The sequence below is a fragment of the Xiphophorus hellerii genome, chromosome 20 (assembly GCF_003331165.1).
Source record: "Xiphophorus hellerii strain 12219 chromosome 20, Xiphophorus_hellerii-4.1, whole genome shotgun sequence".
Taxonomy (NCBI): domain Eukaryota; kingdom Metazoa; phylum Chordata; class Actinopteri; order Cyprinodontiformes; family Poeciliidae; genus Xiphophorus; species Xiphophorus hellerii.
The window spans coordinates 28,509,762-28,537,570 of NC_045691.1; the positions used below are offsets into that span (position 1 = coordinate 28,509,762).

A 27,809-nucleotide genomic window follows, 5' to 3' on the forward strand; every position below is an offset into this window, starting at 1 on the left:
TCAATCAGTGTTTCCAACTTAATCTGTCCCTCTACACAGCCTGCTGGTAAGGAACGGATGTTCTCTCTGTCGTCTCGCTGATCATCAGTGATCAAGTCAATACTCAAACGGACGACTGTAATCTGCAGCGGTGACACAAAGTTCATCCCACTGAAGGTTTTTTTTTTTTCTTGAGAAAGTGCTCAGTCACCAGGAAACAAAAGAATTTTCCAAATCTGGGAAAATCTTCTCCGCCACGCTGTTCATTCACCCATTTAGGACGTCCCGCTGCAGTGTCTACTTTATCTGTTTGACCCACTTAGACGGGAGCCGGAATGATAATGTGATCACTGGCTGCAGCACCGAGGTTGTCGTCTGCATCGCGTTGGTAACATATCACATATCAGCGAGACCCGTGATTTAACAAATGTTCAGCAGGACACAGAAACGTCTGGTCATCGGTTGTTTTTTTCCACATGGCTCCGGGGAGCCGCCTTCGTTTGTTTAATTTTGTCCTAGTTTAGAATATCACTGTAACCTCAACTTTTGTGTTTCATTTTGAGCCTACTTTATATATATATATATATATATATATATATATATATATATATATATATATATATATATATATTTTTTTTTTTTTTTTTTTATTTTATTTTATTTTTTTTTGCATAAATGGAGCATATTTATACGAACGTTCACCAAAAACACTTTTTTAACACCTTATGACACGTCATAAAGACTACATTTACTTTTTTGATGTCAAATAAAATGTTCTGAAAATGTCTCTTTAAATTTAAATCATGAAATAATTATTAGCGCTGCTTTTTTATTTTTATTTTTTATTTTTTAAATAGCATTTCCAGGTATTAATTTTTTTTCTTTTGCAGTGGGAAATCTTTTTTTGTGTGTGTTCGAGATTAGCAGCTTATGTCTTTTTTTCCCCCCCAATGTGAAAGCTGATCATCGTCCGAGTTCACCTTGGATCATTTATTTCTGTTATAATTGTTACGTTTTTTAATTATTGTTATTTTTGCCTTAGTTGTATAATGAGAAAATATTAGCAACATATTTTATGCATTTAAATAATAAAAAAAAAGGAATGAGAAACCCTGAGGATAGGTAACAACTAACCCAAGCTTCTTTTTTTAAAGTAATAATAAAAACTCCCACCAGGTATCCAGGTTCCGTTTTTTTTATGGGTATACTAGCAGGTTACTGTAAAAGTATGTGTTTATATTGACAAGATTTCTCAAAATCCCATCTTTCACCCATCTGACCTCCTCTCAGTTTTTCTGGACAGTCCCACCTTTGTTACGCAAATTACCTGCAGACGCCTCCGCTTTTAACCAGTCTGTATTCCGATCATCTATTAAATCTCCGTGACTGCACAATAAGCCATTGTGAATTAAACAATAGATGGGGTTTTTTTTTTTTTTGATCATCTAACATCAGTGATCTGCCTCTAGAATGTATCATCTACTCGGTAGACGGAGTGTGAACTGGTCCTCTTTGTCTTTCAGCTCAGCACCTGGACGGCTGCCAGCGAGACGGTGTCCGCCAGTTGGACTGAGGCGCAGGATTTGGGCGAAACGTGTTTTTCTGCTGTGTGGGTGAACTTTACGTGGTAGGTCTTAAGCTTTTCTTAGACAATGAATAGTCGACATGGCTGACACAGGGAGATCAACCAGCTTCTTAGAAACATGGGTGTTTCCACAAGGCGGATCCCTGGGATCACCTATGAACGTAATTAAAACCCTCATTTGATGTGACTCAGCGGGCTTATTAGACGCGCAGATATTTGTGTTTCGGGGTTAGGCCCACGAGGCGACACTGGCATCTATCAAGTCAATCCCGGACGAGGCTGGACACTGGAGCTTGTGCGTAACCACTGAGCCGGACCTTGAAGATCGAGTTCATGCTTGGCACTCTTTGTATCCCTCTGAGTCAGCGCCCTGTGGAAATCCGTAGCTCACCTGGCCTCCCTCTGATGCACTTATAGCGCGCAAAAACTTTTCCCTCGCACCGTTGCAGCTTTTGCACATTAACCCGCAGGTGGCGGAACACGGCGGCCTGAGCATCATGTCCCTGAACAAGTACAGCCAGAGCTCCTCTTCCTCGTCATCCTCCGATTCCATACGGGACAAGAAGGTCTTCGCCAAGCTCAAGCTGTCGGGGGACTACCCGCGGAAGAACGCGGAGCTGCTCAGCGCTCAGTATGGGATAAACGTGCTGCTGGTCGGGGTGGCGCTGATGCTGGCCATCGCGCAACAAAAGGCCTCCGTTGAGGAGAAGGACCTGCTGTCCTTCACCACCGGCCTCATGATACTGCAGCTGATCTGGATGATGTGGTACATCCTGGTGAGGCGCAGCCAGAGGAAAACACGAACCGAGAGGGACGTCAATGCCACTACATGCTGGATAAGAGGTGAGCTTGGTAGAGGAGGCAATCAGATGCATAAGCGTCCCGTTAGATGATCTGCAGGAGAGAAAGTTGTGGACATTTATATACAGTATATATATATATATATATATATATATATATATACTGTATATTCATCAGGGGGACAAAAACATATACGTGATTTCTTAAATACTGATATGCATTGCCTTGAAGAAGTATTCACACCCGTTTAACTTTTTTCACATTTTGTCTGTTTCAATGCATTTCAATGTGGTTTTATGTGACAGATCGACGTTAGGCTGCAACTGCAAACAAAAATCTGGAAAGTGTGGCCTACATATTTGCCAACCTTCACTGCAACGCCCCCTAAATAAGATCCTAGGCAACCTCAATAAGTCACATTTTAATAGAAAACAGTGTTGACCTGTGTGAAAATTGAATGAGTGTCGTAAAGACCAGAAACCTTTAAGTTAAATTAAAAATGATAAGAGCAGATATGTGGAAGAAGATGCTCTGGTCAAATTAGACAGAAATTCTACTCTCTTTTTTTCTCTTTTCTTTTCTTGTATCAACCTTGATCACACCATCCCCATGGTGGAATATGATGATGTCACCATCATGCTGCGAGGAAACTGGCAACAGTAGATGGCGAACGTAGATCATATAATTTCATGCCTCACTTTGAACCAAAACAAAAACAAAAAAAAATCATAATTACAGTATGTGCTACTTTCTGTCAAATCAGTTTCCTGGAGACACTGAACCGTTTCGTGCTTATGGTTGTTTTTCCAAGTCACTGTAAATGACAAACATTGTGGAATTTGTTTCTTTTTTTTTCTTTGTAGGTGGTTTAACTCTTCTCGCTGTCCTCTCACTGATCATGGACGCGTTGAAAATTGGATACTACGTCGGATATCGGCTGTGCTTGTCGGAAGTGTACGTAGTCTATCCTGTCACCCATGTAGTTCACACCATAGCACAGGTAAGTTTACAAACCTGCTTTAATATCATCGACGTGATAATCTTTTGTCAGCATTTTACCAGCTAGGTCCTTATTATCTGTGTACCACCAAAGAACCCTGGATAAAGAAGTGCCCTTTGTTGCAGAAACACTGTAATCATCTCCTTTTCCATGTTATTTTAGTGTAACCTCATATGGCAAAGGTTTTTTTTTTAACAGTTTTGTTGGCTCTAGTGGCCTTTATTTGAAAGTAGTTTGACAAGAAAGAAGGTAATGAGAGACGGGGAAGACTTGCGGCAAATGTCGCCAGGCCGGGAGTCGAACCTGTGACCACCGGTCACAATATGTGGGTTGTGCTGCACCACCACAGCACCCCACAAATCTGTGTTTTAAAGAGACTTAAACACTCAATTTAAGATTAGTAATCATTTTTGAACATTTAACAGTGGCATTTGTGCCAAATGCCGGAACTGTGAACTTAATTTGATTTTGTTTTTACAAGCCTTTCAAGACGTTTACTTTTGTGTTGTTTGTTTTCTTCTCTCTTTTTTCTACTTTTTAGGTACATTTTCTCTGGTTTCACATCAAGGATGTGATCAAGAGCTTTGAGACATTTGAAAGGTATTTGAACTCTAGTGTTTTATTATTTGAGAGTCATGTTAAAAGAATGGAAATGCACATCCCACCTTTCAGACTTTTTGTACCATGTGTCTAAAAAATACTTGCAGTGTAAGACACCAACTATTTCCACACGCTGTTACATGATTATGACATAAATGTCTACTCAGGTTTGGAGTGATGCACGCGGTCTTCACCAACCTCATCCTGTGGTGCAACGGCGTGATGTCGGAGACCGAGCATTTTATGAACAACCACATCAGACAAACCTCCGGCGTGGAATTTCAAAATATCACCACAGGTAAGGGCCAGTAGGTCGATTGCTGCCTTGTACCTCAGAAGAAAAGTACACTTGTCCACTTGAGAGCTCGCTTCAATGGATGAAAGAAAACTAAAAGAGAGGAGGGTCTGAGAGGGGAAGGGAGGGAAGCTTAGCCTCCCAGTAGGTCTTGTTTGTGTCGAACATCTCTCTATTAGGTTTCACAGTGGAGCACAGATTTGCTGGCCCTGGCTGCCCCCTTCCTGGCCCTTTCCGCACACTTCAGCCACCGCTGCCGACTTTGGCAACCCCCCCGCTTGACCCTAGACATCTTTATCCCAAGGCTGCTTAGTCCCAAGGGTGCTGCAATTACAGTAACTGATACATCTAAGCCTGGGGTTGGGGGGTTCAGTTGCTCCTCCTCATATCCGGCTGGCTGTGAGGGTGGCTGCACCCTGACTGGTCCCCTTTTAATTAAAAGGTGCAGCTCCACCTCCAGGGGGTGGCGGGGGGGTTGGGGCACACGGCAGGGTTTTGTTAAGGTGTGCCCCTGGGGGCAACCAATAACCACAGTGGGCTTTACACGCAGTGGGTAAGTATAAAACATACATTCAACTGCAGGTGCGTTCAGGTAACGGGGGAAATTTCAAATCAGTAGAATATTACCTGCTATGACTGAACACGGAAAAGCAATAAAAACAGTCCAGGTGAAGAACTTTGATTTATTGCTGTTAGGAAAATTACTTAATATTATATACCTAAGAATGAGTTCCGTTCCAGAGAAAAGTCGAAATATGGCATAAAAGAAATACTTGTTGAAATTGAAAAGACATGCAATATATAAAGTAATATGAAGTCAGAAAGTTGGGGGAACAACAGAAAGCTAGGACAAAAAAAGTTCACATGCATTTCTTAGCATTATTAAAATTAAATTGTACGACTTTGGTCAAATGTTTTGGTACTGAGATGAGAGCATTGTGACGATTGCTCCAAAACGCTGAGTGTGGCTGATGTCTTGAAATGTTGCTTCAATATTTCCACATCATGCTTTTGATGCCTTCTATTTTATGAAGGGAACAAATTCCCCCTTCATAAAATAGAAGGGAGGGAAGCAAGAGTCCCACAACATAATGCTGCCGCCTCCATGCTTCACATTTGGGATGAGGTTCAGAGATTGGCAAGCTTCCTCTTTTCCTCCAAATGCATTGATGCTCATTATGGCCAAAAGTCTTACAGTTTGTTTCATCAAATGACAGAAAATGTCTCATAAAAAAAAAGGTCTTCAGATTTTTACAAAAGGACGCAGGAAGTCGTATTTTTGAGGCGTTGCCTTAAAGTTAAAGTGCGCCAATGCGCTATTTAACTTGAATCAGAACTTTATGAAGCCATTTCATGTGAACTTTTTTTTAAACTGCTTAAAGACAGATGAAAAGGTAACTTCTGAAATTAGTGGAAAGAAATCCTCTAAAAATGTCTCTTATGTTATTTATTATTCTGTCATTTTGCAATAATTTTGCTCATCCTGACTAATCTGAAATATATAAAAAAAACTGATTTAATGTCAAAGAGGAAAACGTCTTTTCACATGGTGTGTGTAAATATATAATTTTACCAGTTGTTTTAAAACCCTAACTTAAAATGTACATATTTGTTCATTTCAATATACGCCTTATACAACTTCAAAAGAATACAAATTCTTATGTAATCACATTTTTATGTAATCACGTTTTGTTCTGTTGCTGGAGGTGGAGCTAATCCAGTGTTTGATCCATTTGTGTTTGTTTATTAGAAACATTGCTGCGGCTTAGGAGGATTTACTCAAACAGTGAGTGGAAATGTTGGCAAGTTGAAGCCTGCTGAAATAATGCTGATTACGCACCAGTTTAGTGCGTAAAAAGAGATTATTAAAAACTAATTGAACTGGTTTGACTGGTCTAATATTTTAAAGTATGTTCTTGATATTCTTTATAAGAACTGGTTCCAAAGCAAACTTTGGAACCAGTTAGGAATCCCGTCTGGCCCGGGAGACCCAGGATGACAGAAATGAACTCTTATTGGGTTTAATAATGTCCCTGTCGTGTAAATACGATGGAAAACATCACACATTTGAAGATGTTACAAATTAGTTTATTATTATATTTTCGTATTGGATATTACCTTTACAATACTCAACAGCAGCAGACTGCTCACTTATTTTCGCCTGACAGTGTAGGGTTAAAATGTCATCGACGCCTAGCAGGGCACCAAATGTACAGCAAGAAGAATGGGAGGGCAAACGGCCTTTTGTTTAACTCCATTAGAAATGACAGGTATGTGATTTTGTGACTTAATGATGGCGTTTGTTAAACTGAGCGAATAAACTGATAGATTTTAAATTCTCAGATAAAATACCGTGCCGCTGGATTGTAAACGTGTGCAACTACATACGCAAAGCAACAGGTGATATATTTGATTTCACTGAATTCCCAAGAAGCATTTAACTAATTCAAACCTACTGATTATAAAAAAAATGCACCAACTACAGTTAACTTTACTGCATTGCTTTATAAGTAGGATTGACTGAAATATATCTATGATTGGATTGAATTGACTTATTTCCTTGCAAAGATGTGCTATGAATTGGCACTACATAAATAAACTAAGTTGGATTAAATATTATAATTATATTACTATTATGTTATTGTTAGGCATTTTGAGCTCTTTGCTAAGAGTGAACATTTGCGTTGTGCAAATAACCTCCTCATATATTCTTAATATCCGTTACATTAGAGTTGCTTTTAGAGACCAGTGTTTGTGTCTCCGTTAATGAGACTGTATATTGTAAAATGCTTTGAACTAAAACATCTAATCTGCACATCAAAATAGCAACAACTGCTGCACATTAGTCAACCCAATATTATATTTAGGCCTAAATATAATAAGATTTGTTGGAATCTTATTGAATTACAAAAATTCTGTTCAGATGAGTTTCTCTGCATCCATTTGGTTAATATTGCAATGTTATGGTAAGTGTGGTAATATTACTTAATTACTTCTGCACACTCATTGTTATTTTATTTAAAAAGTCTCCTTTGTTTTAGATTTCATCATGTCATTGTTATCTGTTTACAGACTCTTTCTGCCCTTCACTAAACTCACAGTACTTGCGACACTTTTTAAGCCTTTTAGTTTCTTCCATTGTTACGTCTCAATAGATGGGCGTGTTTTAATAATGGTTGGCATAACAACGATATTTTGTTGTGCAACTCACAATTTGTCTCTCATGTCTTTGTACGCATTCTTGTTTTACCTGTTTTCCAGAGGAGCCGGCGCTGCAGTGCAACTGCACGACAACCACATGCGCCCTGTTCTCCCGGAGCTTCACGTACCTCTTCCCGTTCAACATCGAGTACCACATCTTTGTCTCCGCGCTGCTTTTCGTCATGTGGAAAAACATCGGACGCACCATTGACATATCCTCAAACAGAAAAAGTCTGGTCACCAAAACCCAGGGGTTGACTTTAGGCCCCATTCTAGGTCTCCTCGCACTGGTCAGCACTATAGGAATACTGGTGGTCTACATTACACGGTTACCGGGCCCCCTGGAAGTTCACCTGTCAGCCATTTCTATGTTCTACATTTACGGCATCGTCATGCTGGTGGTCATGTGTTCTGCCGGCGCTCTGGGTTTGCTCATCTACCGCGCCAACCACATGCCTCTTGACGCATCAAAGAACCCTTCGAGACAACTGGACACGGAGCTGCTGTTCGGGTCGGCCCTGGGCTCCTGGTTCATGTCCTGGTGCAGCATCGTGTCAGTACTGAGCAGCAAGAGTGACCCTCCTTACCGCTGGACCAACCTAATCTACTCCCTCCTAATTATTCTGGAGAAGTACATCCAGAACCTCTTCATCATCGAGTCCCTTTATCGCCAGCAGGAGAGCTTAGAGAAGGCGGACCCGGAGTTGCCCACCAATCCGGAGGTTTTCTCGGTGACTTCGTCTCTGCCTCCCTTAAACGGGATTGACAACCAGGCATACGAGTCTCCAGGTGAGGGCTCCAGTTCCATGGAGAACGAGCAGGAGGAGAACGGACAGGTGTACGGATCTCAGAGGAAGCAGTCGAATGTGCCGCTGCCCGTTGACATTCACGCTGCGGAACCCTTAAATATGAAGAGGCTCGTCCTGAAGAACATTGCTGTTTTCCTGTTATTGTGCAATATTTCGGTAAGTTTTTCTACACACCGTCAAAACCATGTAAACAGGATTCACAACCTAGCTTGTAAAGTAACTCGATCAAACTTTCGAGTCGTAGTAATAATCTACTGCCTAAAATTTGTGGCACTTATTTTGGGTTTTGCAATGAATTGAAGAACTAGTGTTTTCATACTACATGACTGTCTCCCTCCATTTAAAAAAAAATATTGTGTCACCTATTACTGTCTTGGTTCAGTCTCATACTTAAAAAACAAACTTTTAGAAACCTTGCAACTGGAAAATCCTAAATTTATACAAGATATTATGTGCACATAGCATTCCCTCCAGAGTTACTAACACTCTGGTGAAGTATGCAACTATTTGAGTATCATACTTTTCAAAGGTGCTCACAAAACAAATGTTTTCACATTTTGTCATTAAATGTACATGTCTGTACATTTAAGTTTTTGTTCGGTTGGAAGACAAACCAAGTCTTGCGGGACCTCTACGGGATTTTCTTGTTGTTAACTCTGTCCATTTTCCCTTCAACTCTGTCCAACTACTCTTCCTCTGCTGAGGAATAGCAACCCCCGATTATGATGCTGCCACTACCATTTTGTTTGGGCTGACATCTAGTGCTGATTTTTCTGTATCCTTCATGTGGCTTGTGGCAAACTGCAAACAAGATTTCCAGTGGCTTTCTTCCAACAAGTTTTCTGTGTGTGCACAGCTAATAGCGACAGAATGTCCCACCTGAGTTTTGGATCGCTGCAGCTCCTCCAGAGCTTCAATGGACCTTTTGGCTGCTGCTCTGATTAATGCTCACTTTAGCCAAGTCTGTCAGTGTAGCATAAGCCACGATTTGTTGGGTTTTTAGTTATGCTGTCCTCTCATCACTTTCAGGTGATTTAATTGAACATCAGCTCTGTGAGATGTTCAAAGCCTGGAATATTTAACCGAGCTTTTTCAGCTCCTCCACAACTTTCTCTCTGACGTGTCCTGTGCTCCTTTGTTTTTATGATGGTGTTTGTTAACTACTGTTCTCCAGCAAACCTCTGAGGCCCTTAGAGACTCTGCATAGGCGGAATCTGTTTACTGATTAGGTTGGTTTAGAAACCATGGGGTTGTACTGGATTTTATTTAGGAGTATCAAAGTAAAGGGGGCTGAGTACATGTACACGGCCAACATTGATTGAGTTTTATGTGTTTTAACCTTTGAAAGCAATCTGTCATTTTCTTCTACTTTCCAATGAAAAACTCCTTTGTGTTTCGCTACCGAAATATTGAAACATTGAAATTTGAAACTCTAATGACAAAATGTGAAAGGGTTTCTATTCAACCGGACGGACATATGACTCCAGTAATAATGAATGTAAAGTATCATTTCTGCAACAGTGAGTCTCACGTTTCCCCTTGTTTCATTTTAAAAAAATGTTTTTTTTTTCAAAAACCACACCTTTTCTTCTTTCAGCTGTGGATCCTTCCCGCCTTCGGCTGCAGGCCGCAGTACGACAACGGCCTGGAAGAGGCGACGTTCGGCTTCAGCAGGTGGACCACTGTTCTCAATTTTGCCATTCCTCTCAGCCTCTTCTACCGCATGCACTCCGTGGCCTCCCTGTTCGAGGTGTTTCGCCGAGTCTGACCGAAGATCCGGCGAACGCTGCCCGACAAGATGCACCGGAACCCTTGCCAGCATCCAGCAACCAGTCCCCAGCCGTTGCACCGCAGCGCAGCGCAGGTCAACTGTTCAGGAGGCCATCAGGGTCACTTCTGCTGCAGACTTGAAAGAAAAACTAAACTTTGGAGAGACAAACCATAGAGCCTGTGCTCCTTGAAGAATAACAGAAAGCGTTTTATATATATTTATATGGAGAATATAGATATTTTGCTATATTTATAGGGACTCTTTAGTACTTTATAATCTGTTTTGATGATTGTTTCAACTTGGGTACAATCCATTGTAGAACTGAATGCTTAATCTGAAATGCACATTATATATTCTCATAATCGTGACTAAATACAGACTGTAGAACACTGACCGAGTCACAATATCCAAAAGTTAACAGTGCAGCCACTGCATACAATGTAAATGGATGACGTTCTCACTTATCAATGTTTAAAGTTTAGACTGAGTAGTAAACCAGAATGCATAGTAGAATTTCAAGTTTGCATTTACAATCTTATCACTACATTTTTTGCATTTTGCTACTAGTTGGACTTTAGTTCTCAGCTCGTTCGTCTCTCAGCCATCAGAGTCGTTGTACGCTCTGAATCTATAATCTGTTCATCTGATTGGAACGTGTATTTCAAATAATTACATTAATTGTGAGCCAGATAAAATTCACACTGTTATCACGTGTCAGGATAGATACTTCTTTAATTTCATACCAGAAAATATTGTTGCTGCCATTACCAGCCACCACAGATGAGTGCTGTCACTAATGGAAATGCAATAAAAACAATCACAGCCTGGGACAAAACTTTGCACTAAAGACGTTACTATGAAATTCTGCTGAAGGTTTTATTCAGGTGTCCGATTGAGTTCTCAGCCTGGTGCTATCCTTTCGGGTTTTCTATGTGCCAAGTTGTGGGAAACAAGCAAGCAAACAAAACAAAAAACAACAAAAAAATAAATTATTCTCGCATATTACTGTAGTCCTGTATATTCTGCTACTCTGATCAAAAGATCTCTCAGCTGCCGTGACATTTTTTGTCTATTTGATTAAATTCTGCTTTCAAGAGATTACATCAATATATATGTACATACTCTGTGCATACAATAAAAAAATATTTTCTTTTTCAAACTTAAGACTTATCATATTTTCCTTTTTTTTTTCTGTCTTACAAAGGACCGATACCACTTGAACGTTTCCACTTCACTTTGCAACCACAAACCTAGGTTCATTTTATTGGGATTTTAAACAACAAATATAGCATGATTGTGAAGTGGGAGAAAATAATGCGTGCGATGACTCCGCTTGCACACGCAAAATGCCGTGTGAGGCAGAAGCTGACACTCCTCATCACCCTGAACACACCGTCCGCACAGCGAAACATGGTGGTAACAGCTTTATGCTGTGGGAATGCTTTTCTCCAGCAGTGACAGGGAAGTTGGCAAGAGTTGGTGGCAAGACGGATGAACCGGAGCACAGGGAAATCATTGAAGAAAAATTGTTAGAGACTGCAAACAATGGTGGAAGTTCACCTTCCAACACGCACACACGCATACAACCCGAGCTGCAATAGATGGGTTTAGTTTAGAGAACATCATCGTGTTGGGAGTGAAATATGTTTACGGACGTTTTCCATCAGTCAAGGGTTTGTTGGTGAGGCAGTGAGATGTACGTCCGGCTGCAGCACCCATTCACACCACTGGGTGGAGCCAGACTGGTTTGAAGCACAACGGCCACTTTAATTTCTTAAGCGTGTTGCTTTTCACTAAATGCTTGTGTGGGGGGAGCCGATAAAATCTTTGACAAATACAAATCTAGTTTTAAGCGACTTCCAAAGAGCAAAAAGAAACTCGAAATAAATATTTCTCTTTCCATGTTGAATTTTTAAATTGCGATATTCTGTTGTCCCCCCCCCCCCGTTTGTTTGAAAAGGAAATCAGTCCATTGCGGCTTTAGCGACGAAAAACAAAGGTTCCCTCACAACACTTGAATGTATGCATAACGCCCTTGTGACGTTTGCGAAGTGCAGAGGTATCCTAAGTGCTGGATGGGACGCCGTTTTGCCGTTTCGCCTCCTGGCGTGGCCTGATCCCCGCAGATTATGGGTCAGGCTACTCCGAGAGAATTTGGCACCGGACGTCAAGGGGATTATTCCAGCAGAGTGTCTGAACGATTTGACAGGCACGCAGACACGTCTAAAAATAGCCGTGACGTTTCAGAGGCGGAAGCCGCGCCGATGTTGCCGCTGCACTGACACACGGCGACGCGGCGCTCCTCGCTCTCCGAGCCCGATGAGTGCGAGTGTGTGACTCACCGGCTTTGAAAAGAAAAGTCCCTGAAGAGGGTGAGCTTTGACCTCCAGTCAGGGATTGTTAGAGGGGGGAGTAAACAAGCACCTGGGATCAGGAATAGTCCGAGAAATATGTTCCAGCACACTGAAGTGTCGAAATGGCAGCCCATATAAATATCTAAAAAAAAATAAAAATAAAAATGAAGGATATATTTTCTTAAACTATAGTGCTAAAAATATGTTTGAACGTGAGCTTTTTTTTTGTTTGCTCCCAAACTACATCCTGATCGTCTTTGCTGCGGGCTGCCTGCGTTTCAGCACCACGGACAGAGTCTGTGTTGGTTGTTCAGCGAACTGTCAGGCAGTTTGCTGTGTTAGAGTACAGCGCCTATTCGAATCGTTTGACCTTTTTTCCCCCACATTTTCTCGATAAGGATACATGGTTGTTTTTTTTAATGATTATTATTTATTATTCTTACAAATAAAAATTGGTTTCAGCCTGGAAATGGTTTGCTGTGCGCCATTTGTTTCTCCCCCAGACACTGTTTTGCATGTTGGTCAAAAAAAAAAAGAAAAAAAAAAGAGAAGAAGTTACATTTTGGTCTCAAATTACCAGTGCGTGTGTATTTGCCGTGTTCTCTGTGGGGCTTGTGGGAAAGTTCTTATGACAGACAGATTCTCCCACCTGAGTTTCGGATCTCTGCGCCAGAGTCTTCTCCTTGACCTGCCTGTCAAGATGAAGTAGGTAGTCGTGTCTTGGTCGGTTTTGCAGTCGTGGTATACTCTTTCCAACAGAGCTTTGTTGAAATATCTAACGCTTGTGACACCGTTGCCCCGTTATACCTCGACATTTCTTAGTCTACGGTGTATTTTGCTCACTAATGTTACCCAACAAATATCTTAGGTCTACGGAGAACACCTGAAGTTTTACTTGAATTTTAAACCCACGCAGGATGATTCTGTTTACTTCTTTCGTGGACTGGATTTGATTTAGGTGTAGCAGAGCAAACCGGGCTGGATGCAAATGAGCGCCACATTTTGCCGCACCGCTTTATATTGTTCTATTGTTGTTTCAAAGTATCTCAAGCATGAGAAAGTTGAGGGGTGTGAATACTTTCGCAAAGTTGCAACCCGGTTATCTTATGTGGAACGCCTTGCTGCTTCTCTTATTTATTTTTCGTTCACTGCATGGCGTTAAATACAAAGCAGGCACAAAATGACCACAAGAAGAAAAAAAAGAAAATCGTTTTATTTTCCTTCTTCTTCTTCTTTTATTGTGAAGCCTTTAATTACGCCCTTTGGAGTGTCCCAACGAGACATCTTGTTGGTCCCCAGTGCGCAATTGTGCGTTGACGCCACTCACAAAGAAGGCGTAATGGTGCATGCGCCAAGACCTGGTTGGGTGTTCGTGTGAACGTGCGTCGATGTGTGTGAGAGTAAAGCTGGAGGGACTCCCTTCTCGTCCTCACCGTGCTCAGAATATCTTGGACTGACGGATCCAGAGGGGCAGCCCGGTCACACGACCGGAGCGACCGGGCTTTTCCCCAATATGCTTCCCCCCCTGCTCGCCGCGTTTGGGTCCTTCAGCGCGCCGTGTGCGTCGTTTGGTTTAATTCCAAAGCTCCCTGCTCTTGCTTTCCCTCTATTCTGTGCTGCGCATCAAGGTGGCTGCCCAGCGGGTCATCGCGGACAGTCCGGAGACTGGCTGAAAGCTGAGCCCGCCCGCACGCACGGAGATACGGACTGTAGTTTTACTTGAAGAGAAGAGGTGAGGGGGGGAAATGGAGAACCCGGCCAGGTATCTATCTTCGGTGCAGGGGATCGATACCGTGCCGGCGCCCCTCGGAGAGATCATGTGGAACAGCACTGAAACAGAGGCGACAAACGACGGCGGGAAGGATGTGGTGGTGCGCACGGTGACCGGCTGCCTGCTGTCCTTGCTCATCCTTTGGACTCTGCTGGGGAACATCCTGGTGTGCTCCGCGGTGCTGCGCTTTCGCCACCTGCGGACCAAAGTCACCAACATCTTCATAGTGTCCCTGGCTCTGTCGGATTTATTCGTGGCGGTGCTGGTGATGCCCTGGAAGGCTGTAGCAGAAGTGGCCGGGTACTGGCCGTTTGGCACTTTTTGCAACGTCTGGGTCGCCTTCGACATCATGTGTTCCACCGCGTCCATCCTCAACCTCTGCATCATCAGCGTGGATCGGTACTGGGCCATCTCCAGCCCCTTTCGATACGAGAGGAAAATGACCCAGCGGGTCGCCTTTGTCATGATCAGCATCACCTGGACACTGTCCGTGCTGATTTCATTCATACCGGTCCAGCTGAACTGGCACAAAGCCACCGCCGACGGGTTGGCCGGAGCGCACAACTCCTCCGCGAGTCGGCAACTGGAGGAAAACTGCGACTCCAGTCTGAGCCGCGAATACGCAATCTCCTCCTCGCTCATAAGTTTCTATATTCCCGTGGCGATCATGATTGTAACATACACCAGGATTTATCGGATTGCTCAGATCCAGATCAGAAGGATAGCGTCCCTGGAGAGAGCGGCGGAGCACGCTCAAAGTTGCCGAAGCAACAGGATAGAGTGCCAACACCACAACACGCTGAAAACTTCAATCAAACGGGAAACCAAAGTGTTTAAAACTCTTTCTGTGATCATGGGCGTCTTCGTGTGCTGCTGGTTGCCCTTTTTCGTGTTGAACTGCATGGTCCCGTTCTGCAACAAGCCGGCTGCGGACCGAGACGCGGGCCTGCCGTGCGTCAGCGAGACGACCTTTGACGTCTTCGTGTGGTTCGGTTGGGCCAACTCATCCCTCAACCCAATCATCTACGCCTTCAACAACGAGTTCAGGAAGGCCTTCGCCAGCCTCCTGGGCTGTCGCCACTTCTGCTCCAGCACACCCGTGGAGACGGTGAACATCAGCAACGAGCTGGTCTCTTACAACCAGGACACGATCATCCACAAGGAGATCGCCAACGCGTACGTCAACATGATCCCCAACGTGGTCGAATGTATGGAGCACGAAGAGACGTTCGACAGGATCTCTCAGTTTTCTCACAACAACGACAACGCCACAGACTCCGTTTGCGACTTGGAGGACTGCGAAGCGGACATCAGTCTGGACAGGTTGTCACCTTTCACCCCAAACGGATTACACTGACTCCACACGGTGCGTCACTGGGTGTGTTGGTGATTCTCAGAGCCGGCCCAAAGTTATACGGGGCCCTGGGCAGAATTTGATTCCAAGGTCCACTTCTGATTAAGTTTAACATCCATCAGCAACTAAAGCAGCACGATTTTATATTGTCCATGCTCCATCATTATTTAAATTCCACATTTGAACATCTTGGTTTAAATGCAGAAATGAAAATAGTCAGCCAAAGCAAACAAACAAACAAATCCTTAAATTGATATTTCAGATTTTTATCAGCTAAAGGGTAAATAATCAGAGCTGGGCCAAGAGAATCAAAGGACAGCCTCAGATTCAAAATATTCATAGAGATTTATGGGAACACAAAGTTATGAACCTTCAAACTGTTTGAATTAATTCATTATAAAGGTAAAAAGCAAGATATTTACACTGGGCAAACACACTGTGGAACAACTGTGCTCAGGCAGTCTGGTCAAAGTAACTACAGTGCCTTGCAGAAGCACTCCCGACCCTTGAACTTTTTTTTTTTCTTTTTTACATTTTGTCACACTAGAGACAAATTTAATTGGTATTTTATGTGATCGACCAAGACAAAAATATTTAAATGCAAAAAAATCCACCAGACATCACCCAAATAGTAAAGAGAGTCCATCTTTTTGTAATGTAATCTTGGTAAACGTCCCGATTTTCACAAAGACTAATGAACACAGCTGTCAAATCAAGGTATAAAGCTGATTTATACCGTAGAGAAGCTTACTGTTATGTTATAAAACACAACGGCAAGCTTTGAACTTCTTAGATCTTAATCTGAAAATGGAAAATGCATCACAAGGCTGCAAACCCACCAAAATACCAGTACACCTAAATAAAAAGCGTGCAGTGTGTGTTCTGGACATGTATAGGTGATTAGCCGCCACACGGTCCTTCTAAAGAACTATTACCTTAAATTATGCAGAGATTAGCCCTGTGTTTAAAGATAACTGTTATAGGAAAGGCTAACTTATTTAATCTCTTTGTTACTTGGCTGAAAACTATGGGCTAATCATTTAAAATCATTCAACTGGCATTTTTTGTCTCAATAAAAGCACATTTCTTCAAGTCATGATAAAACAAAATCCATATGTAATAAATTTCTACAAGTAAAAAAACACCCCGTTTTTACCAGTAGGTGTGAAAGCTAATTTTCTTTTGCGGGAATGAGGGCAAAATTGAGATATTAAAATATTTGACGCCAAACCTAAACTCACAAGCTGGGAAAGGAAAGCATAGATCAGAGAAGCATCCAACAGGACTATGGCAACTTTGGAGGAACTTCAGAGATCTACAGCTCAGGGGAGGGACACAAATAGGGCAATCCTAAAAAAAAAAAAAAAAAACCTTGTAAAAGACATGAAACTGGGGTGGAGACTTGCCTTTCAGCAAGACAGTGACTTTAAACAGACGACCAGAAGAATGGTTTAGATGAAAGTGTGTCTATGCTTTTAAGTGATCAGAGATCAAAGTTCACACCGGAATCCAATTCAGAAAATAAGACCTGACAATTTATGTTCACTGATGCTTGCCATGCAATCTGACTGAGCTTCAGCTACTTTGTTATTCTAAGAAGTATCTGCAAAAATGTCCATCTCTAGATGGGCAAAGACGATAGAGGAACAAACATGGTGGTGTGATCGCAACTAAAGGTGGATGCACACAATATTGTCTTGAGGGGCCTGAATACCAATCCACACATTTTAGATTTACAATTACATACAAAAAGTATAAACACGCAACATTTCCCAACCATTTCATACTTTGTAATGGTCTTTCAAATAAAATCCCAATAAATGACATTGATGCTGGTGATTTTGATGTTAAGAAATCTGGAAAGATTCAAGAGGAATGTAAGCTTTTGCAAGGGACAAAAAAAAGTAAAGCAGTTTAGATGTTTTTTTTTTTTTTTTTTTTAAATATCTCCACATCTGTCAACTTCCCCTATGATCCTAAGTGTTATTAGGAGCCCTGAGGCCGACTGGAGTGGCAGCTAAGCTCCTGCATTTCCTGCCTTGGGCCGGCTCTGATGCTTCCATCATCGTTAATTTTCCCAGAAGCCCCTCTCCATTGGAGTGGGACACAACATGGGGGTTCCCTGAGCTACTGAGCACCAAGGCTGGGGCGATGGTGGGGTCTGGTGACCTTTTCGTAGACACGATAGACCATCCTGCTATGGCTTTACATCATATCTAAAACGTGATGTTGTTGTCCTGTTCTGAAAACAAAAAAACGTGACGTGTAGATGTTTATTTACTTGACAATTAAAGTCCGTGTTCCTTCGTTCAAAGGTTCATTGTTGCTGAAACTGTTGCTAACTAAAAGGCTTTACTCGGTGCGCCGGTGTCTATAACGTCCATCTACTCCGAGGATTCACAAAGGGGACTTTCTGCCTCTTTACTAACCATCAAGCGTACCCAGTGCCCACCTTTCCATTGAGCGTGAAAACTGAGAGAAGCCTTACAAGACAGTATGACTAAAACAGTCCAATGCAGTCAATTTAGCGCCTTACAGCCTGGCGAACAAAGAGATTTGAGACATGAAAGGAATGTGTCCTGTAGAGTTTAAGTTACGTGATGCCAAAATGCATTATTGAAGCGTTTCGCCACACCAACCTCCCAGGTGACTCTCTTTTTAGCACATGCGCTCAGGACATGTGGACACTTTAATCTGAGCTGCCACAGGCTTTTTAACAGAAAGGCAAAAAGCACAAAATCTAACGTGAAGGATACACAGAGGAAGCCTGCGTGTGCTGGAATCTCTAACTCATGTCTTAAAATAACAATTGTTTTAACACATTGCTATTGTTAGAGTTATTTTCTACGATGTTTAATTTCACACAGTGGCCAAAACTTGTGTAACGCTTCAGCTGTGTGAGCCAGACCTATCTCTGTCTGATCAGACTCAAAGACCAAAAGATAAAGAAATAATAATAATAAAAATAAAATCTCCCAGACATTACTTGAAACCAATCGGACAGCACAGCTGGATATCACATCCACATCCTGATGACCTGATCTGAATGTATTTACTGTCCTTTTCAACGGTGATGTGTGTCATAATTTGTCTAATAAAAAAAGGCTGTCATTCAGAGTGGAGTATAGTGCATGAGTATCTTCCTGAAGTATTGTTTTCCATAAAGACAAAACTATTGGTTTATATATACAGCTCTGGAAACAGTTAAGAGTCCACTTAAAATGATCAGTCTCTCTGATTTTACTGTTTATAGCTATATGTTTGAATAAGATGAACATTGTTATTTTATTCTATGAACTACTGACAACGTGTCTCCGAAATTCCAAGCAAAAATTTTGCATTTATTTGCAGAAAATGAGAAATGGTCAAAATAATGGAAAAGATGCCACTAATGCAAAGGAAACAAGTTCATATTCATTTAGAAACAACAACACTAATGTTTTAACTCAGGAAGAGTTCAGAAATCAATATTTGGTGGAATAACCAGGAGGTTTTCAATGGGGTTCAGTGCAGTGGGCTCTTAATTTTTTTCCATACCTGTATATACATACACATATGGTCAATGTGTTCCGTTAAATTTTATATTTCAAATTTCATATTCCAGTGGTATTTTCTTGTACTTTTATCTAAATCAATTGTCAGGCAGGTAGACTGACATTCAACAAGCCCCATCCTACCACACAGTACAGTCTGTTCTATCGGTATCATTATATTCAGCATTAGAGGAAAGAACAAAAAAAGAAAATACGGTTGCTCAGCAGTCAGAGATGGAGATGATTTTGATATAAGTGTGCAGCTTAAATTACTGTTGCTACTCTGCTCTGTTTCATTTTAAGTAACACAAGCAGAACACAGCATTTTCTTGAAAACACAAAGATGAATATGCTCAAAAAATTGATTGGATGTAAAAAGCCAAACTTTAATATGGTGAGTTTCACATCAGGTAAAATTGTGAAAGTGAACATTGAAATTGTCACCGTTTACTTTAGCTTAACTATCCGTGTCGTCATCCATCTTGGCTCAGAGGTCAAGAAATACTGGCTGAAATCCGTGACTCTCTGGAAAACTTCAGAATCCATGTTGAAATCTGTCAAAAGTTGCTCATCTTCCTCAGTGTTTTCTAGTACAAGCTGATAATCTCAATTCTAGTTGCTCTTTTAATGCCACCACAAAGCATTTACTTCCTTTGTGCAGTTTTTACAAATCCTTGTATTTGTGAAACCCTGCTATAGAAATCTATGCTAGTGCAGAATGTGGAGCCTGACCGCCACTGCAAATATGGTGCAGCGATTCTGAGCAAAGCAGCCTTAAATTTTCTGCTTTTCTATTTTACTTGTTCTCCGGTGTGCCAAGAAGTTTTACGCTCAACGTTTTTGCTAAATCATGCTGAAAACAAGTCACACAGACAGAGAAATCACAGGATATCAAAACCAAATTACTGCATCTGCAAAGAGAAGATCCAAATCTGTGCATTCAGGCACTGAGCTCATCTTACAGTTCTGCATACCCTCAGGAGGCCCATTTACTGCAACATGTTCCTGTTTAACAAGAAAACAGGGCAAATAATTATCAAAATAATATCACTCTTTAAAACTTTCTCGGTGCTGTCTTTTCTCTCGTTTATTTTTTTTAAACTGATAAATGTACAGCTTTTTTCTTGCAGTTTTCAAGTGTTATTTGAAAACTATATTGTACACTTTCCCTTTCTCAAACACACATACAGTGCTTCTCACTGTGCGTACTTCTATTGTATATATAGGTAACTCTTTCTAATTCCTGAGGCAGAACCTAGATAAATAACAGAGCACTGGAGCTTTATAAACTAAATACAAGCTAGTAGGACAACACGTCATCCTTTCTCTATGGCATTTTACAAGGTTGGAGTATACAAAAAGATGGATCTTCAAGAAGTGCTGTTATGAAGGTGGTGAGGTGGACCCAGGTAGAGAATAAATGGTGAAAATACAAATCCAAAGTCCAGGCAGCACAGAATGAGCAGAAGGCTAAGGCTCAAAACTGGTAGCAACTAGTCAACAATAGACATCTGGACAAACAAGACAGAACAAGGAACACAGGTGAGTTTAAATACTCAAGGAGACAATCAGGAGAAACAAGGAACACCTGGGGACAATCAAGGGGTGGACAGGACAACACCGAGACTCAATTAAGTAAAAATGACACAAAAACCTAAATTAACAGAGAAAAAACCAAAACCTTACAGGATCTTTAACCACTCCTCTTTGCACAGTCTCTTTAGATCCATGGTTGTAAAACTTCAGTGCGATCTCCATTGGTCTCCATTATAATACTTTATATACACTGCCTGGCCAAAAAAAAAGTCGCCACCTGGCTTTAACTAAGCAAATAGGTACAAGCCTCCTATTGGATAAGTACTGCATAGGCGATTATCTTTCAGCTGGCAACAAGTTATTTAACCCCAGCTGATGCAACCATGGCAAAAGACACATCCTGTGGTCGTGGAAAAGACGTTAGTCTGTTTAAGAAGGGTCAAATCATTGGCATGCATCAAGCAGAGAAAACATCTAAGGAGGTTGCAGAAACTACTAGAATTGGGTTAAGAACTGTCAAACGCATCATTAAAAACTGGAAGGATGGTGGGGAACCATCGTCTTCCAGGAAGAAATGTGGTCGGAAAAAAATCCTGAATGATCATGATCGGCGATTACTTAAACGTTTGGTCAAATCAAATCGAAGAAAAACAACAGCAGAACTCAGGAGTATGTTTAATTGTGAACGCAAAAGCATTTCCACACGCACAATGCGAAGGGAACTCAAGGGGTTGGGATTGAACAGCTGTGTAGCCGTAAGAAAACCTCTAATCAGTAAGGCTAACCAGAAAAAAAGGCTTCAGTTTGCTAGGGAGCATAAAGATTGGACTCTGGAGGAATGGAAGAGGGTCATGTGGTCTGATGAGTCCAGATTTACCCTGTTCCAGAGTGATGGGCGCATCAGGGTAAGAAGAGAGGCAGGTGAAGTGATGCACCCATCATGCCTAGTGCCTACTGTACAAGCCTGTGGGGGCAGTGCTATGATCTGGGGTTGCTGCAGTTGGTCAGGTCTAGGTTCAGCAACATTGTGTGCCCAAAGAATGAGGTCAGCTGACTACCTGAATATACTGAATGACCAGGTTATTCCATCAATGGATTTTGTCTTCCCAAATGGAACGGGCATATTCCAAGATGACAATGCCAGGATTCATCGGGCTCACATTGTGAAAGAGTGGTTCAGGGAGCATGAGACATCTTTTTCACACATGGATTGGCCACCACAGAGTCCAGACCTTAACCCCATTGAGAATCTTTGGGATGTGCTGGAGAAGGCTTTGCGCAGTGGTCAGACTCTCCCATCATCAATACAAGATCTTGGTGAAAGATTAATGCAACACTGGATGGAAATAAATCTTGTGACACTGCAGAAGCTTATTGAAACAATGCCACAGCGAATGCGGGCTGTAATCAAAGCTAAAGGCGGTCCAACAAAATATTAGAGAGTGTGACCATTTTTTGCTGGCGACTTTTTTTTTTTGGCCAGGCAGTGTATATATAAAGTCTGTGTGAGAACCAACGTTTATTGGTAAAGTATTATATATATATATATATATATAAACGTTGGTTCTCACACAGACTTTTTTCCTCCCACTGTTTACCTTTCCCACTATTGCTAGAGATGTAGGTAAATTTAGGCAAATGAAGATTTACACACAAATATCAGTGGTTGGAATTTGTCTTTCCCATTTTGAGGACTGGCTGGAACAGATCAGGACAGGTCCTCTGTGTCAAATAATGTTTTTACACTAACCGGACATAAAGAGTTATAAGTTTACAAACTCCAAGACAATGTCAAGCATGTAAAATGTAAAAGTGTTAGTGAAAAAGCTACCGTAACATTTATCTTATTTTAAATGTCATGGATGCTATTAATTCTTGCTCCGGTGATTTAATTGGACGAAATGTGCTTGAAAATAAAGGTTAGACTTTTCTAATGAAAAAAATAATCAGAATGAGGTTATGTCTGCTACAAAAAGATTAATTTCTTTGAAAGAATTTCACACATCTTCATCAAGGATGCTGAAAAATAAAGTTTTAAATATCACTTTCTATGTCCTTTGATAGTTTAATCTTAGAATTCAATTAATTTTATATGTATCAGCCATTTTCAATAATGTAGTTTTGAAGAATTTAGAGAGGAAGTTTAAAAGAGCCTGTGATGAAGATGTGCTTAGTTTTTGACAAGCCCCATATAAGAAAACGTAACTTTGCAAACTGAGAATCCTAATTTTATCACTCATGTATAACAACTGAGCAAGAGCAACGCAATTTAGTCTCTGATGAGTAAATGGACCTTGACTCAGTGACAATAGGTAATTTTCCCTGATCACTGGCAAAATGACATTAAGAGGAAAGCCTGTTAACTGAAGCCCTGAGGAGGTTATCCTCCATTTTCACCCCAGTTCTTTAACCAATCAGCATTTCTCCGATGGGGTAGAAGACGATGATGAGGGTTGGGGGAATGTTCAGATGAGCCCGTTGTTTCTGTCAGACCTGGCAAGTGGGCGAATTCTCAGCAAAAAGCACATTGGGTTGCAACTAAACAGAGCACAGGGGAATGATTTTCATTTCGTAGCTACATTTCTACATGTGTGGTTCTGTAGTTTCCAGTACTTTGCAAATGTTTCAAACCCCCTCCGATCTTTTGAAATGTTGTCAGATTATCATTATAAATCTGATGCACTTTGTTGAGATAGCTTGTGATGCTACATAGTGAACTGTTGTGCAGGTAAATTGTACTTTGGTACTTTTTTTTAAAAAAACCCAGTAGGGCTATATGTGTCCCTCAGGCATTTTAATGCCATTGACTCACATTAGAAATGCACTTTTGACCACGTTACCATTGCAATTTGATTGCTGTTTATGGAATTTATGTCACTGAAATACTTTTAAAATCTTTGTAATCTTTCTGATGACAAAGACTTAATTACATCCCTGCCCCGCCCCCAACAAAAAATAAATGAATAAACCTATTGGCTCTTGGCAAACAGTCCATCACAGTTTCCACTAATATTTGCCATACACCTTACAGGGAAACCTTCAATAATGGCATTAATGGAAAACAGATTTGAAAAAAATAAATATTTTATTCCATAATGTTTCTCTGCAAAGCACTGTTTTGTGTCCTAAGGTTTAGGAAAAGTTTAATTATAAACAACTTTCAACACAAAAAAAACAAATATTACTCAGATTTTATGTTTGACACTCCGGCTCAGATAATACCCACCAGCAAAATCTTATTTCTTCAAACCGAATGGAAAATAATCCATTTTTCATGCTTTTTCTAAAATAAAGAGTAACTTGTATTGCCATAGCAAGCATTTGATGGGTTAAAATTGAGAATAATTCACAGCTAATTGTTACTAATGGCGAGGACAGACATAAAAAGGATTAAAAGTAATGTGATCAATGTTGCTTTTATGGCAATTTGGAAAAGATGATATTTTGTGTCTGTAAAGGACATAAAAGGAAGAGATCCCAGAGGGCTTAAGGAAGAGGAGCCTCACGTTTTATCAATATGTTTCTCCGAATGAAACTGAGACTGAAAAGAGAGCAGTAATTTTCATGTTCTGTCTCAGTTTTCCCTCCCAACAATTGACTTGGATGAATGGATGAATGAAAACAGCAGCCCTCCCTGTAGGCATGCCATTGAGTTTGTGAGTTGTGCCCTTGCACTGGGGAGCAGCTATAACAGGTTGACTGACCTCCATATTTGGCCGTGACAGAAGAGCTGGAGAGGATGAGGAGGAAGGCTTAGGGGGGGTTACACCATCCGTCAAGACACATTCATCAAAATCACTCTTTTAACTTCCTCTCTCTCTCACACCCCCCCACACGCCTACACACAGATGTAAAGGCATACAAAGCAAAGATTGTTTCTTTCATTATCTTAAAAAATCCGTCGTACGAAATGAAAGGGACCAATTGACGTGTCTTTGACCTTTTAAAAATAATCAATGCCTCAATTTGTTGGCACCATTAAAATTTTGCACTGTTGTGAAAAGAACCCTTTAATTATTTTTTAGACCTTTTCAGACCTCTAAAGAGATTGGGAAGACCATTCAATCTAGTGATAGTAAAGAAAAACCTCACAGAGATCTGGACAGGCAGTAAAACACCAGGGACAGAAGGTTAAATCACAGAGGTTAATGCGGAGTAGATCACAGAAGGAGCCATTAGAGAACAATGATGAAAGAGAGCTATACACACTGAGAATTGAGATTGATATGAGAACCAGAGGGATTAATAAGAGGCAAGTATAGAGATATCTGGGAGAGGGATGGCAGACAGAGGAAACTAGAAAGATTTTCATTTTCTGCGAAAATGCAATGTGAATGTTGACTGAAAATTGCAGGAACATTTGAAGTCAACTGCAGAAGACTTGTAGAAATATAAAAAAAATAGACAGAAACAGCAAAATAAAGCAAAAGCTTGCAAAACCCAAATAGAAAAATTGTAGAAGAGGAGTGAAAACTTTCAGTCAATGTAAAAATCCCACCCAAAGAGTATTAAAAATTCATGCAGAGCACTGTTTACAAAGCTAAACTGTAGGATCACAAGAGTTTATAAGCTAAACTTAGCTTAAAAAAAAGATAGGTTTGATGGAGGCATGCAATTAGGGTTGGAACCCTAACCCCATCCCCATCTCTAATTCCAACCCTCCTCCCACCTCTAAGGTTTGGAGGGCTTCAAACCTTGGAAATAGGTTTAGACTGGGAACCATCAGAGCTAGTGTGACAGTGTTTGTTTTTTGGAGACATTCTTGAGCACAATGAAAGCAAAATCTCAGAGAGGGATCTTTAAAAGATGTGAAACTGCTGAAACAAACAGAAGTGATTGAAGGACATGACCAAATTTCAATGTTTGAATGGCGTTTCCAGCTGAAAGTGAAAGAGCGCAAAATTTCTAACAGAATTTTTCAGAATTTATGGGCCGCTCCATTCATAACAATTTGATGATCACAAAAGAGCTGAATGTTTCATAAACCGCAGAAGATGTCAGTACCAAAAGACAGAGCCAGAATGTCCGGATTGAGCGGAATATTGGGAAAGTTGAATGGTTGAAATAGAGTGGAGGAATTCAAGAATGTGAATGTCTACAGCATGCACAGTAATAATTAGAAGATGGAAAACAGCAGAGAAGGGGAGCATACTGGCAGGCTGAGGAAAGGAGACAGATAGACAACACTGAGACACAGAGAATCTAAAACCAGAAACTAACATAAACAGAAAAATACACTAGGAACTAGCATAAAGAAATTTTGATGTCAGTCATTTCCAGTTTGTGGGATTAGATGGGAATTACTTTTTCAAACAAGGCAAACTGCATTTTGAAAGCCATCAAGTTATCCTTTGTGGTTTGCCATAAGCCGTGTATGGGGGAACAACAAACATGGAAAGAGGTACTCTTATCAGATGAGACCAAAACTTTTTGGTCACCATGTGAATTTGGAAGAACACTAACACTAATGTGCACATCACATTGAAAAACGCCGTATGTACAATAAAGGGTAGCGGCAGCACCAAGCTTTTAGGATGCTTGACTTCAACCGTTTAAAGCTTATCTGTGACAGAATGGCCCAGTCAAAGTACAAACTATTTGAAAACATTTGAAAATTGCTGTCTATGGAGACTCTTTATTCAATCTAATGAGGTGGTGGGGCGTGCCGTGGTGGCGTAGGGGATAGCGTGACCCATGTTTGGAGGTCTTGAGTCCTCGACGTCGCGGGTTCGACTCCCGGACCCGACAATATTTGCCGCATGTCTTTCCCCCTTTCCTGTCAGCCTACTGTCATATAAGGGACAGTAGAGCCCACAAAAGACCCCTGTAGGGGTAAAAAAAAAAAAAAATCAGGTGGTGGAGGCATACCCCCAAAGACAGTGTTGACTCAGGGGCCTGAACAAAAATGCACTTCTCATATCTTTATTTGTTAAAAAACATCAAACCCATGCGTCATTTTCCTTCCATCTTCTCATAATGTCCCACATTGTATTGGTCTGTCATCAAAATCCTAATAAAATACAACAAAACATCGTCACTGTATTGTCGCACAATTTGAAGAAGTTCAATATATGTCAATATATCTGCAAGGGACTGTAATTTACTCTTCCTTTTGGGTTTGTGTTATTGCTGATTGACGTTATTACTTCTGCATGTACTTGCTTATAATAATCAATCACACATCAGGGGGTGTAAGTCAGATGTCAGGAGTTAACTGCTTGTCTCTTGGTGAACAAATGAGTTTACATACCTGGTTCTACACATGGACCCATTTTTCAGCTGCCATTAATTCAAAAGAGCGAGACAGCTAACACCGACCTCAGAGTTAAGTGGGTCAGCGCAAAAATGATTCATCTAATGATCGCACTGCAAATGTGAGGGGAAAAATCCAGACAAAAGTGCCACACTGTTTTTGATTGGCTGGTTCACCCATGATGACATGAGTGAGCTTCGGACTTCACTATTCAGAGTGATGATTGTAATTTTCTGAAAGCAATTGCCAGCTTATGTTTTTTTCTTTTTTCTCACTCCATCATTCAAACACCCCCTTCCTGCTCTTAACCATTTCAAACTCGCTGACCTTCCTAATCGTTTCAGTTTTCGCACTGAAGAAAAGAAAATTAACCTTTCGCATAAATTCTCCTTCATATTGGGTTTTTAGAAAATAACCTCCTATTAGTAAATTAACGTATTGTATCTCTTTACTAAAACATTCTAACAAGGACTGCACAATGTTCACAAAACAAGTAGCTGCAGTTCCACTGCGTACAATTGGGAGGATGACGTAGATCAGATTACCTCCTCTTGTTCTTGGCTCTTTTCGTTTTGTTCCTTCATAACACTGCTTATCGATTTTGCAAATTTTAGCATCTCAGTGACTAAAAATATACATACAGTTTGGATGTAAAGAGCTGGAAATATTAATCTAACAGGCCAAACATTTTTGCATGCGGGATAGTCATGCATTGCTCCAAAATATTATTGATTCTTCTTCATAGGTAATCTATGAAGCACACATGGCAGCTGTTTTGGATTTGGATCCCTTGCTTACGGCAATAATTCACAACAAAAAAAAATATATATACAAAATAACCAACAGATTCAGTTCATCTCTAAGTACAGGAGAAGGTCTTGGTAAGAGTGCTAACTTTCTGTCTTAATTAGTTGTGGGGAACTGCATCGTTTATTTCTCTAAACGTTTAGGACCTGAGATGTTTCCA

The 27,809-nt window shown here is 40.9% G+C and overlaps 2 protein-coding genes across 2 annotated transcripts; both read left to right on the plus strand.

The window, feature by feature from the left end:
- The first annotated feature begins 1,353 nt into the window (after nt 1–1,353).
- On the plus strand, nt 1,354–11,205 carry otop1 (otopetrin 1). Its single transcript, XM_032548433.1, has 6 exons — nt 1,354–2,407; nt 3,229–3,365; nt 3,907–3,965; nt 4,133–4,263; nt 7,522–8,426; nt 9,868–11,205. The coding sequence occupies exons 1-6, from the start codon at nt 2,062–2,064 to the stop codon at nt 10,036–10,038; spliced, it is 1,749 nt and encodes a 582-aa protein (XP_032404324.1). The 5' UTR covers nt 1,354–2,061; the 3' UTR covers nt 10,039–11,205.
- Nucleotides 11,206–13,401: 2,196 nt separating this feature from the next.
- drd5a (dopamine receptor D5a) lies at nt 13,402–18,635 on the plus strand. The gene has a single exon (XM_032550652.1). It carries the CDS (start codon nt 14,141–14,143, stop codon nt 15,521–15,523), a length of 1,383 nt encoding a protein of 460 aa, XP_032406543.1. The 5' UTR covers nt 13,402–14,140; the 3' UTR covers nt 15,524–18,635.
- Nucleotides 18,636–27,809: the final 9,174 nt, after the last annotated feature.